Below are 13,954 nucleotides of genomic sequence, written 5' to 3'. Positions count from 1 at the left end.
GGTGTATCAAATGTATTTGGGTCTGGGATCCGTCCAGAAATGCTGAAAGCTTGTATTCACGTTTGGTTTTAATTGTGGGAACACTGCACCTACAGTTTAAAAAAAAACACCCTTGTGCTCCTATTGGTCTCTGATTCACAACTTGGCTTTGAGTTTGGTTTTGTTCGTGGGAAAGCTGCACCTCCACAGGTACCCATCCAAAGCCCATCCTATCTTAAAAACCGCTGTTAACTCCCTCTGAAGAAAAGGGCGGCAACTCATTATAGTGTGTGCTATCAGTACAGTATGAAGAAATTGTCTCCAAATCAGTGTCATCCTCTGTTTTGTGTTAGGCTCAAATTTGACCAGTTCTCAAGTTATTATTAAATCTTATTTTAAAGGAGAAACAGAAAACAATGATTTGCACTTAATTTCGAACACATTGACAACGTTGTATAATATGTGAATGATAGGTTAATACATGATATGAAAAAGGGGCGTGCCTGAACCCCAATTGTCCAGAGACTGCCAAAAAAAGAAAACTCTCCTTTTCTCTCCCTCCCCCTTTCTGAAAACCTCCCCAATATAGTCAGAATTTCTGACGTCAGGGCAGGTAATGCCACCTCCCCCCATATTAATAATCGCACTGCAGTCCGCTCAGTGTAACCTGAAGCTAGGGGGCGGTGCCTGTTGCTATCGGGTTACTATGAGGGAACCTGGCCAATCAGAGCAGACCAGGCAGAGGGCAGACGGTGACAGGGCAGACGGGCGGTCCTAAAGAGAGTTGTGTTTAGGCTCTAAACAGAACATATTTGCAGAGAGGCTATGAGACTAAATACAGCAATTCCAGAGTGAGAAATAAAAAGGGATTTTTGGACACTACACCATGAAAACAGTTTCTAGTAGAGTCACAAAATGAAAATCTGAACACAAAAAATAGCATAATATGAAATCTATAAGGTTTAGTAATTAGTGTTTGAATGGAAAAGCAGAAGTTTTCACAGTGTCACAATTACAACTATGCACTGTGATCACACCTCACCTCAGCCTTTCAGTAACTGATAAAAGGCCTGAATATGGCAACACCATTGTTATTGAATAAATACTTGGATACCTTTAACTATTTAAATAAACTGCAAAGACAGGTGTTGTCCCTAAGATACAACAGTAACAGAATATATTTTACAGACAGAGCTTTACTCAGTCCAAGGAATATAATAATAATTCAAACAGTTTGTTAATAGATTGATTATTATATAAACCCAATATTACAACTGTAACATGATATGAAGCAAATTCAAATGATCGAGTTGAATTGTACAGAATGAAACGACAACCTCAGGATAATTAATTAGTGAAAAAAGTATAAGCCAAACAAAATTTATAGTATGTATTTCTTCTCATCTGTGAGCTATAAAAACCTTCCAAAGGACCACAGCATTTACGTGGAACAAATGAGAGATTTGGCTGATAGGCTTCAATGTATTCAATAGACAAATCTTTTAATTACAATACATTTTACTTACTGTGAAGGAAATTGCGGTTTTAGCCTGTATAATTGTGTGTTTTTTCATAACGTGATCATACACTCGTAGGACACATACAGGTGGTAGAGTGTGAGGTGTTGTTGGTTAGAGAAGAACACTGAGACTTAAAGAACGATCTTCACTGCTCTCTAGTGGATCATCAGTGCATTTCTGGAGGTAGAATTCTCTCATTAACCATATTCAAGATGGCTGCCTACTTGTTGTGACACACCAAGCTATGTAGCAACTACAATACTCTAAATATTTTAAGGATTAACAAAAATACATAAATCATCATTGTTTTGCATTCATACTATCTTTTTTAATTCAAATTGGTTAAACAAACCAAAACTGTATCACAATAAATTTAGAGCTGAAATTGTGGTATAATAGAATTTCATATAAAATATAAATCTTATTTTGAACAAAAGGTTTCATCATTTTTTTAAGGTATAAAAAACAAAATCATGTGCAATAGGTATTATCTTGGACTAGTAAATGATGCAGATGACGTGGCTTCAGTAGCAGACCTTACTGATGCCCAGTTATCAAACACATACAAAACTATGTAAAAAAGCTTCTTAATGGGTTTTATGAAAGCCATCTTGCATTTAATATCACAAAAACAAATGCAATGTGTACTGGCAGCAATAGCAACCTGTCAAAACCACTAATGGTGAGTGGCCAAGAGGCGGAGGAAGTCCCAGACATATCAATCACTATGTGGAATTAATTTAACAAAAAGGCAAAACAAAGATTATTATAACGCTAAGGAAATTTGAGGTCAGCAAAATGCACTTCAAACTAAGTCTTTAGATCCATACTTGGGTGTATACTTAATGTTAACACTGTATCATGGTTTAAGTCATAAGCAAGGCACTCCAAGGCCGTTAAACTAGGCGGTGCAATTATTCTGTGCTGTTATTATGTAAATGTTTTTTTAATGTGTCCTGTTTTTGATTTGACATGTTCTGCTCATGTAAGCCAAAGACACATTTCTGCGTTTTATATGCAAAGGTAGACAATTGAGTATTTTCTTCTTCCTCTTAAAATCCATGAGGCAGCCTTGCTAATATAACTATTCTCTGCGTTATTTGCTATTGGAAAGCTACATAATGTCTTCTCAGGATTAGAAATATATAATTTGAGTCTTTTTTGAATTTTAAAGATACTGACATGTCATTAATTAATGTATTTTAACCTTTGGTTAAATGTTTAAATCTACAGCAAATAAAAAGAAGCACAGTGGCAAACTCAGGTCAATCAACTTTATTGAATATTCTGCCATAGAAGAGTTAACATATCCAACAGGTGTTACAGTGTCATAGGAATCTGACATTGAGTCAGTTCTATAAACATCAGCATTGTGCTTCACATCTCAAACAATGGTGTTAACAGCAAGTCTCTCCTCAGAACAGTAAATGATTATTTAGTCATTACTAAGTCATTAACTGAACCCTAGGTCAGGGTTAAGGTACAGACTGAAAATAAAAGCAAAATTATTATTCTTATATTATATTAAGATAGCCATTTTTAAACCCCACAATACCACACAGAATCAACTTCTCAATAAACCATAAAATCCCCCTAACTACCAATAAAACATGATCAATTCAACAAATCAAGTTATGCAAAACAACTCTTATCCATGGGCTATGATGAACTATTTCAACATACTAGTGTTGACAAAGCAAGCCTGCATCAATATAGGCTCTTAACCTTTAACTATCAGGAATTTGAGTAGAATGTTGCAAGGAAATCATTTTCTGTGATGAAACAAGTAGTGAAAGTTCAAAACCAAGACTGTATCAATATCTCAAACAATGGTGTTTAAAAACAATTCTCTCCTCAGAACAGTAAATGATTACTTAGTCATTAATAAGTCATTAACCGAACCCTAGGTCGGGGTTAAGGTACAGACTGAAAATAAAAACAAAATGATTATTCTTATACTATAGTAGTTATTAAAATACCGAACATAATTAAAGGATCATATTTTCAATAAACCATAAAATCCCCCTAAGTACCCATCAACATGATCAATTCAACAAAACAAGTTATGCAAAACAACTCTTATGCATCGACTATGATTAACTATTTCAACTTACTAGTGCTGACAAAGCAAGACTGTATCAATATATGCTCCTTACCTATAGAAAGTTAAAATGAGCAGTGAAGCATGCACTGTGCATACAATCAACATGAAGTGAAACCCCCAAAATTACATTTAAAGTCACTTTATCACACCTTCCACATTAATTATCCTGGTCCCTCTTGGTATTTATGCATTTCTAGGATTTTGTCAAGGGGGCGTGTTAAGCTAATGTGGAGATTTAGAATTTGTTTAAACTTTAAATATGAACACATATCCCCATCAACAGATGACGAATCAAAAAAGTCTTCTCATTGCTCTGACTCAGTGTGTTTGAAGAGACACTGCAGGAGGACAGTGTGCCAGCAGGCCACTCCAGATACCCCATTTTTTATGTGGACAATACTAGTTGGACTTTCCCACTCCTTTGTTTCCCAATTTGCCCTAAATATAAAACTCTGAGTGGATAAAAATGTCTTGCCAAAAATCGTCCCTCTGGGTTTTAATGCATTTCTCAAATTTGCCAAGGGAGCGTGTTCTATTTGAACTGGATGTTAAGTTGTTGGTTAATCTTTAAATGTGAACACATACCCCCCTCAATCAACCCGGAATAGCATGTTTCAGTCATTGCTCTACTCAGCCGGATTCAGGTAGGCATAATTGCCAATGTGATACGCCCAGAGGCCTGGGAAAACAGGCTCAGTGAACTTGGTGCGGAAGGTGTAGAGGTGACTCAGTATGTTGGAAGAGACTTTGTAATAGGACAGAGTGCCAGCAGGCCAGTCCAGGTACACCCCAATTCTGTTGGAGTCAGTCGAGGGAATAGGTTTGATCGGCAATTTACCATTATGGTATGCAAAATATTTGTTTTCTTGTTTGCCGAAACACCAGGATTTGAGATTATTTCCGAACTTGACTGTTTCCTGATCTCCTTTTCTTTCAACTCCCTTGTACATGACACCTGCATACACATTTTGGTGACCACCAGAACTCATCTCAACCTCAAAGTAATGTTGCCCCTTTAAGCCCTCTTTGCACAACACCTGAGGATGTGAATCAAACCTCTCTGGGTTATCAGGACGACATGTCTGCTGTTCTCCACATGTTGCCTTTTTGTTTCCCTCAGACAGATGGAGCCAGTTGTTTGCAGTGTCTGGATCCAGGGTGAGATCACAGGCATCTGGAGGAGATAACAAACCAAAACGTATCATTAGACATTCTGATCCTCAATCAGGTTTCCAGAGGAGAGTAATTAGTGCAGTGTATTTCTGACTCAAGAAAAAGCATGGAACAATGACTTACACCAGATGAAATCTCTTCTGTCTGTGATTTTCTCCACATCAGGGAGGTCAGGCTTTGAAAGATCAACAAAGAATCTAAGTGGCGTCAACCAAACCCCTATTGGAACACTGTTCTCTCCATCTTCACCCATCAACTTCGGAAGTTCTGCATAGGTCTCCACTGCAGCATCAAACGTTGCAGGGTTGCTGTCAAGAGTGAAGTCTCCATAGAATGTGCAGGTGAATTGCTCAGTCAGGGCTTTTTCTTCAGCAGTCAGCATGATGTCTACCTTACCCTCAACATTAAAGGGGATCTTCTTTATCACGGCTTCCACTCTGCTGGCCTCTAACTTCCCACTGTCAAACACAAAGTATGCATTTGCCCCATATTGGATGCCTGTGACTACATGAGTTGCAGTGCCCTGCTTAATGAGATCCAACTGTTGGGTATTCATGGTTTCTTGGTTTGTCCATGACAACATTTTGTGGCAGCTGCTAGCTTGGTACTGGACCGTTACCCTGCTCTGATTCTTGAATCTCTTATTATCATTCAGATACTCTGCAGATCCTCTAACTTTAACCAGGTCACTCAGGAAATTGGCCTTCAGAGAATGACCAACATCCAGCAGAGAACACTTGGATTCAAGGGAGTCGGATGCGGAAATGCCAAATGCACTGCCGGGCTGAGGGATTTTAACTGTCTTCTCTGCTAGAGCTTTTTCATCCCACAATGTGGAACCTATAGAGAAAGGAAAACATCAGTGAACCGATGAGAAAGGTAAATAATATAGTCACAGAAAGCTAACCATAATCAATAAGACTCCATAATTGTTCCGCTTCTATTCTGCCATCAGTTTCTTCAACAGCTTTTATATTCATTCCTTGAGAAATGTTGCAGTTATTATTATCACACCACCAAGCTCAGTCATACAATAAAGTCTCTTGGTGCTATGCTCTATACAAGATAACTTTAGGAAAACCTGAAGACCTACATGATGCCATGTTGCAAAGGTTTTGAGATTAATTGAACAACGTGCCCATTTCAAGGCAAACAATGTCCACGTTTTGCCAAGAAACAGTAGGCTGTTGGTTGATTAAAACTATAAAAGCTTTGAACCCGGAATCAGAATCAGAAAAAACTATTAATCCCAAGAAGGGCAATTAGGTTCACAGTTCTACAAAAATAAAATATAAAAACATAACAAAACACACGCAATCATTTCAACCTGTCAGTAAAAAAAACACTCAGCTACACTGGTGTGCTCTCCACCTACTCTTGACTCTTGTGATCACTGCTTGTGGTCATATTTAAAAAAGGTATAAGAGGATTGAGGGGGTATGGTAAGACAATGTAATTGTGTTTGTGCCTGTAGACTTTGGATTAAATATGAAAACATTTTACAAATTGGTGCATCCCTAAAAAAACTCCTTAATAACACCTGAGGCCATTTCACGTACAATGAGAATTGATATGTTGATACAAATAACATGAATGTAATTTTGTAATCAGATGGGGCCTGCAGTGGCCTAAGTAGCAGGGGAGTGCAATATTAAATCTCAACCTGTAACTGAAACCAAGAAAATCGCTGCAATTAATAAAAAACACCAAAAATTCAAGACCTAAGTGCAAGGAAACAAAAGAATAAAAAGATAATTGGTTTATTTCATCTATTGGCAGCAGGGTAAAACACTGCGGTTTGAATGGAAGTCAATGAGCCCTAAAATGGCCTAAGGAGGCTATTAAGGTGGGCCGATGATAACACTGTGCATTATAGGGTTAATATATGAACTGAATCAAAATCAAATCAAATCAGTTTTATTTGTATAGCCCAATATCACAAATAGACATTTGCCTCAGTGGGCTTTACATTCTATACAGTATGACACCCTGCCCTTATAACTGAAGTTAAAATGAATGACTATTCAGAAACCATTAGCCTTGACCAAATGTGAAGCCATTTGCATGACCACAGCCTCAACAGTTGTAACATGAAAAACCCAAATGTCCGTAAAATGGCTAAGGATGCACATGTCTCAATACATCACATCTGTTAACCAAAATGTTTCGGTAACACTTGACTTCACAATAAGGGTACATTAAAAAACTGTTTGTTAATGCCTAATTAATTAATTAGGCTTCATGAGCATTTACTAAGCATTACCTAACTGTTAATAAATGCTTAGCAAATGCTTAATGACTATAAACTAAGCATTAACTAACTGTTATGCTTAGTTTATGCTTAACTAAGCATCAGTTAACAAAGCATTAACACTTTCTTGATGCTTAACAGGCAATATCTACACATTAACTTACCATTTATAGCATTAACTAACAGTTTGATAATGTACCCTTATTGTAAAGTGCTACCAATATTTTTAAAGAATAATGTAGTCAAAGTCAACACAATTATATAGTTTCTTCTGTCACAGGATAATAGGGGAGAACGGGGTAATATGTCACACGGGTTGGTTGTCACAATCGTTATATCTCGGAACCAGAAGGCGCTGTCTGTGAAATTTTGGTATGTAAATATCCAGAATTGGGATCAGAGGTCACTTACATAGTCTTCCTTGGAGTTAGACTGCTGAATTTGAGGTGAGAGGACTGTTTGTATTTTTCATGTCAAATTGAAAATATTTAGCTCCTCAGTACTTTTCTTCTAGGCTTTTACACAATGGGTTTATAACAAAACACTTGTTACCCATAAAAAGTGTGAATGGTAAACTATAGTTTAGATTGTGGTTAGCAAGCTAATTAGTTGTCAGATGGTTGTTGGCCTTGATGCTAGCAAGTTGGGGTTGGTCGTCACATTTTTTGGGGGGTTGGTTGTCACATTATCCAAAGGCTGCAGCCAGAAAAGGAACCCAATAACGAAATAAATTGTCAAGCTGTATCCTCACTGACACCCCAGAGAAGGAAAGAATAGAGCAGGAAAAGGCAGCTAGCATGCAAAAGAAAAAAAAACTAAATCAAAACAACCAAGTGCATCCCAAAATAGACCAGCTGCCAAGGCTACAGTAAGTTACGTAGGCCTATTTGTCAACTTGACAATGCAATTACACTTTCAAATTTAGTTCTACTTTCTTTCCTTCTTTTTAAGATTATTCCCATTAAGATAACATTGTGACAAACAACCCCATAGTGTGTGACAACCGACCCCTTGATGGGGTTGGTTGTCACAATGTGTAAGGGTGTCTTTGATGATTAATTTCTTCTTTATTACAATAAGATAGAAAAAGTGAGGGGTACACATTTCAAGCCAACACCTTAAGCTTCAATTTAATGTAGTAATGACTGTGGAAAGATGTTTAGGTGATGAGCAATTCTCGCTAGAGTAAAAAGTGTGCCTACTTACCCCGTTCTCCCCTACTGTATATTGGCGCAATATATCATGCATACCTAAAATGTTTTACTGAGAAACGACCACAACTACATTGTAGTTAAAATAGTGTTACTGCTTTATGAAATGTCTTCAGAGTTCCTGTAAGCAGAGCTGTGACAGGCAGACAGATTTAGAAATAATTTTAGTTGTATGTAGTCAAAGTAAACACTTACCTGGGATCATTGCATCGCTCCGAGCATCATAGAGCATTCCCAGGGTGAATGTTCGACCCACGGCAGCAATCTTCATGTTACTCGAGTCCATTTTTCCAACCTGTTGATAAATGTAAAACAAAGTGACTATACACTCTTCAGTTCTTACTTTAATTTAAGTAGAGTGGTGTGAGTTTATGACACTGTAAGTCAACTCTCTTTCCATTAACAAAACGGTCTTGACAACAGAGATAAAAGAAAAACTGTAGATACTAATCTGATAGTAAAAGTTGAATGCAGACTGGTGTTCAGTTAAAGTCTTTCTATAAATCTGTTAAAGTTTCACCCCGTCTCTGTCCATCCAAGTGTTTCCTCACCTGGTGAAGTTGTGTAGATCAGCTGATCAGCTTGATTCAGAGGTGTCTTGACTTCCAACCGGAGCAGTAAGTCTGATACTGAGTCTGCGATTCTGACAGATTATTTATACTCTTTACTATACTGCTTTCTTCTGACTCCTCCCATGACATGAATGCATTCGAACCATAAAAAGTAAACGTCATATGAAGTTGTCTTACCAGAGCTAAGCATCACATTTGTTTAAACATTTGACTAAATAGACCATCCGATAACCCAGCACTTCTGTGGAAGTTCCTGGATAGCTTCCAAAATTTTCATCATTGCTGATAAGGTGCTACAACAGGTCATGCTGTACTTTGGCCAGGAAGTTTAATAATAATTCAAGTAGCTTGTAAGAGAATGACATTGTATACTTCTAAACTGTATAAATACTTGTGCGCTTATCCATCTATGTATTTAGTTATTTTCTTGTTATATGTAATGTTCTAACTTGTTTGACAACAGCTTGATCCATAAAACTGTCAATAATTCAGTGGTTACAACATAAAATAAAATCTAAACAAACCTCAGACAAATATTACCCATTTAACATAATAAAATAAATGAACAAATATGAACTGTGAATATTTTTTTAAATGAAGATAAAAATAAATAAATTAGTAAATAAATTAAAATTAAAATACTCAAATAAATACTAGGAGTAAGTGGACAAATAAATCCACAGATAACAGAAAATAAAAGGGTAAATTAAGGTAAGGAAAAAAGGAGACATTAATCTAACCCGGGTTAGTTCTCTAATTTTAATAAAAAATATAAAAATGTATAGACAATAACAAATATGAAATACAAATCTATGAATTGCTGATAAGGTGCTAAAACAAGCCATTCTTTACTTAGGCAAAGGAAGTTCATAATTAACATAAGTAGGATGTACTACATAACTAGAATGACAATGTATACTTATAATACTTTACAAAAATGACTGACATGAACGTTTCTGTCATTCTTTTTTAAGTTTTAAGGCAATTGCAATGACACAGTGAAGGCTGATGAAACACTGTAGTGATGGTTGAAGTCAAATTCAGAGACACATTCAAACAGTATGCAAATGCATAAAACTGTTGCACCCAGTGTTGGCTCATAACATATCTATTTTATCTGCTAGTCAAAGTGACTCCAAACTAATCTTTATTTAAAATGACCAGACATACTGTGTCTGTTGATGATTTCAACGCTTCCAGGAATGACATCATGTAATGTGCCTGATGTTTACCTATCTCTCTGCCTGCTCCCAGTGCTTTGATAGTTCCAAATATAGTGTTAAAACAAACCGTGCTGAGCACAGCCCAGAAGTCAATATCCATGTTATCTGCTAGTCAAAGTGACTTCGCAGTAATCCTTTTTTAGAAGTGCCATACAGCCATATTGTGCGAAAGTGTCTCAGTTAATCTTACTGCTATAAGAGTGAAACTTGAAAATTAACAATTAAAACTTAAAAAGCACTGCTAGTAAAGTTGGATAAGCAATGTTTGACTGGCAAGAAGGAATGATGTCAGACCCAGCAGGCTAACAACTATAACACCAGACACTGGGTGGTGCTAAAGGCAGCCTTCATGTAGGAGGGCAATTGATCAGGTTCCACATGTCATATTATTTGGTTTTCATAGTGCCCTTTCTGATTTCCTGAATATGCTGTAGGTTAATGTAAGTAGCTAGTTTTTTAGCTAGTTTGATATTTACTTTAGAGTTCCTGAATATGTGCCGTTTCAAGTGTCAAGCAATATAGTGTAAGGATTGTAAGACCTCAGTTCACTGGAGCGTGGGCCTGCTCTGTACTGGGTTCCATATACACCCTGGAGAAATAGTTGATCCTCTGATCGCCATCAATAACTATAAATCACAATCTCAGGAGAGACATGTACTATTGAGACAATACGTCAAGAGAAGTCAACTTTATCGTAAATTCTGCAATATATGCCGGACATACAGAGAAATCTAAAAATACGTTTTTCTCTGACCCAATAAGTACAAGGGTCAAGATACTAAGACCAAACAGCTGAAGGTATAAGAGCTGTGAAGATTAAAGTAAAGGCAAAAAGGCTCAACAGACTCGGAACAGAAGACAAGAGCTAGTCTGGAGAATCCGTATGCCCCGCTCAGTGTACGTGTGTGAGTGAGTATCAGCCAGCACTGTGGACACGCAACAGGCACACACGAGCACGCAGTCACAGCCACGTCACAGAGATGAGAGATAAACTGAAAATTGAAGTAACCCAGTTGAAGTAGGTGCAATGAAACCTTCAAAAGTAAAAATGTGGCAACAATGATTCCCCCCACCTCCCCCCATCCCAAAGGGTTAAACCTATACACTAAAAAAATGCAGTCATGCAACCGTACACACCCCTAGTTTAGAGGGAAGGTGTGTGTGCGTGTGCGTGTGCGTCAGTGTTAATTTCGTAGACTAAGACTATGACGAAAAATATTCGTCTACGAACCTTTTTCACGGACGTAAACTAAATAAAAACTAAATAAAAAGGCAGATGTGATGACGAAGACTGAGACTAATTTAACTGACACTATAGTCTACGAATAGGAACTAGACGAAACTGTTAGGGCGGGACGATTGGAGAAGAGATCCAATCAGAACTACTCTTTTTGTGGGACAAGTTGGGAAGAAATCCAATCAGTGCAAAGCAGCGAATTCAACCCTATGTCGGTGAAAATCGACGGGAGACCGCGCAAGTGTGAGCGGGTGGAGTGAGCCGCTGTGCTGAAAAACTCTGCGGTATGATGGACAAAAATGATAGTCAGGGATATCCTGCCCGTTAACGATGTCTAGGGGAACGGCTAAGTTCCGCGATCTGTTTGTAGTAGGCTCTGTCTCGAGTTTGAATACACAGAGCCATGTGAAACTGCCACCTCCGTCCGTTAGTTTCTGTTTTTAAGTTACAATCAACTCCGACGCATGGACAGCGTTCAATTAAAACCTCTAATTGTATTATCAAAAAGGCTTTGATGCAAAAGAAGTCCGAACACACACAGCGGCAGCAGTGTTGCTTAAAGGAAGGTGCAGTTGCTCAAATTTATCAGCACCTCAACTGCGTGCTGCTGCTGCCCAGGGGCGGCCTTAACGATCTCGGGGCCCGTTTCAAGACCTAGTGTGGGGCCCCCCACTTTTTTAAAATATTTTCTTTATTTTCTTTATTTTTATAAATAATGCTTGTGCATGCTCCCTGCAAAAAGAAAAAAGAGTGTGGACTCCAGTTGGTTCATAGACAGATCATGAGATAATGGACCCCCGGGCACAGGCTCTTAAAGCCCCCCCTCCCCCCTATCCAGTCAGGTACACTGATTTTATGTGAGATTTTTACTAATGAAATAGAATACATGTTTTGTATTACAACCATTAAATTTGTGTCTGTATTGCATATTCAAACCTTAATACCATTTAATGAAGAAAAACACTTAGTAGACGAAGTCCGCTGTAGATTTAGTCAAACTAAAATCTGCTTATATTTAGTAGACTAGACTAGACTAAGACTAAAATATTTTAGATGACTAGAATAGGACTAAGACTAAATGGTGTGATATTCAAAAGACTAAGACTAAGACTAAATCAGAATTTGCTGCCAAAATTAACACTGGTGTGCGTTTGCGTGTGTGTGTGCAACGTGATCCATTCAAACATGACATGACGGTTTTATGTCGTTTATGACTGTTAAAGTTAAGGCAAAGTGGAAGTTTGTTGAAAGAGTAAACTGTAGCCATGGTAGATGTCATTAAGCACGTGCCTGCCGTGTTGGCTCATTACATATCTATTTTATCTGCTATTCAAATTAACTCCACAGTAATCTTTATTTAAAATGAACAGTCATACTGTGTCTGTTGGATGAAAGAGTGTTTCAAAGCTTCCAGGAATGACATCATGTAATGTGCCTGATGTTTTCCTATCTCTCTGCCTGCTCCCAGTGCTTTGATAGTTCCAAATATAGTGTTAAAACAAACCGTGCTGAGCGCAGCCCAGAAGTCAATATCCATTTATCTGCTAGTCAAAGTGACTTCGCAGTAATCCTTTTTTAGAAGTGAGCGGGCATATGTGTCTCACAGCCTCAGTTAATTTTCCTGCTGAGCTGACCTGACTCTACAGTATATTTCAATGTACAGCTTGTTTATCATGTGTTTATCTACATATGAAAAAGTGTGAAAAATAAAATGTGTAACCTTTGTGATGACAATTATTTTGCCGATGAGTGTCATGTCCTGTTTGGGTGAATATAAATGTAATGTATTATAGAAAGAAGTACCTGCCGAGGTATTATGTTAATCCTCCATCTATGTTTGAATTGATTTTGCTTTTGAGGTCAGAAAGGCCAAAAGTTATTGGTAAAACAGGAGCCTATCTGAAAAATGTCCTACCATTGTTTGAGTAGCGTTTGTGTTTTGTCCATGCCGTACACCATTGTTTTGTTCTGTTATTATTTGAATGTGTTGTGCTCCATACCATGAGGTCAAGAGCCGTAAATAAATTTAATTTAATTAAATTAAACTTTTAATTAAAACTTAAAAAGCACTGCTAGTAAAGTTGGATGAGCAATGTTTGACTGGCAAGAAGGAATGATGTCAGACCCAGCAGGCTAACAATTATAACACCAGACACTGGGTGGTGCTAAAGGCAGCCTTCATGTAGGAGGGCAATTGATCAGGTGCCACATGTCATAGTGTCCTTTCTGATTTCATGAATATTCTGTAATAGATAGCAGCTCAAGTTATTACACTGTTAAAGGATTTTATAAAACTCAGCTAATAGTGTAAAAAACAGCAAAGATAAAGAAAAAGGTTATAACATTATTGATTGACATTTTATTCCTTTAATTGGAAATTTACAGCATTTTTCAGCTTTTATTACATTGAAAATTGACATATTATAAAGTTATTGGAGGTTATTACACTTAGTGGCTTCTGAAGTGCCTAACTGCTGGTGTATCTATCTACCTAACCCTGTATGTAGTAGTGCGAGAACCACTGATAGTTCACACGACATTGGGGAGGGGAAAATATTTCAAGCCACCATGTTTCTAAAGACATTTCATGTTTTCTCTCATGACATACACTTTGATTACAGAGAAACAAGGCAGGCCGATGAGAGTGTGACTCAATATGGGATGTATGGTACTAGTGGTTTCAG

General features: G+C 37.5%; 1 protein-coding gene and 1 long non-coding RNA gene across 2 annotated transcripts in view; both read right to left on the bottom strand.

The window, feature by feature from the left end:
* Positions 1-13,954, bottom strand: part of LOC307266576 — a 239,153-nt gene that overhangs the window by 153,017 nt on the left and 72,182 nt on the right. The gene's annotated exons all lie outside the window — the stretch shown is intronic.
* On the bottom strand, positions 4,962-8,845 carry LOC307267247 (neoverrucotoxin subunit beta-like; the record flags this gene model as incomplete). Its single annotated transcript, XM_080049514.1, has 4 exons — positions 8,790-8,845; positions 8,434-8,533; positions 5,060-5,616; positions 4,962-4,973 (listed from the first exon to the last, which is right to left on the bottom strand). Exons 2-4 carry the CDS (start codon positions 8,522-8,524, stop codon positions 4,962-4,964), a joined length of 660 nt encoding a protein of 219 aa, XP_079905640.1. The 5' UTR covers positions 8,525-8,533; positions 8,790-8,845.

This window comes from Ammodytes marinus, assembly GCF_949987685.1.
Source record: "Ammodytes marinus genome assembly, chromosome: 20".
NCBI classification, from domain to species: domain Eukaryota; kingdom Metazoa; phylum Chordata; class Actinopteri; order Uranoscopiformes; family Ammodytidae; genus Ammodytes; species Ammodytes marinus.
This window is presented reverse-complemented; position numbering and strand designations above follow the sequence as displayed.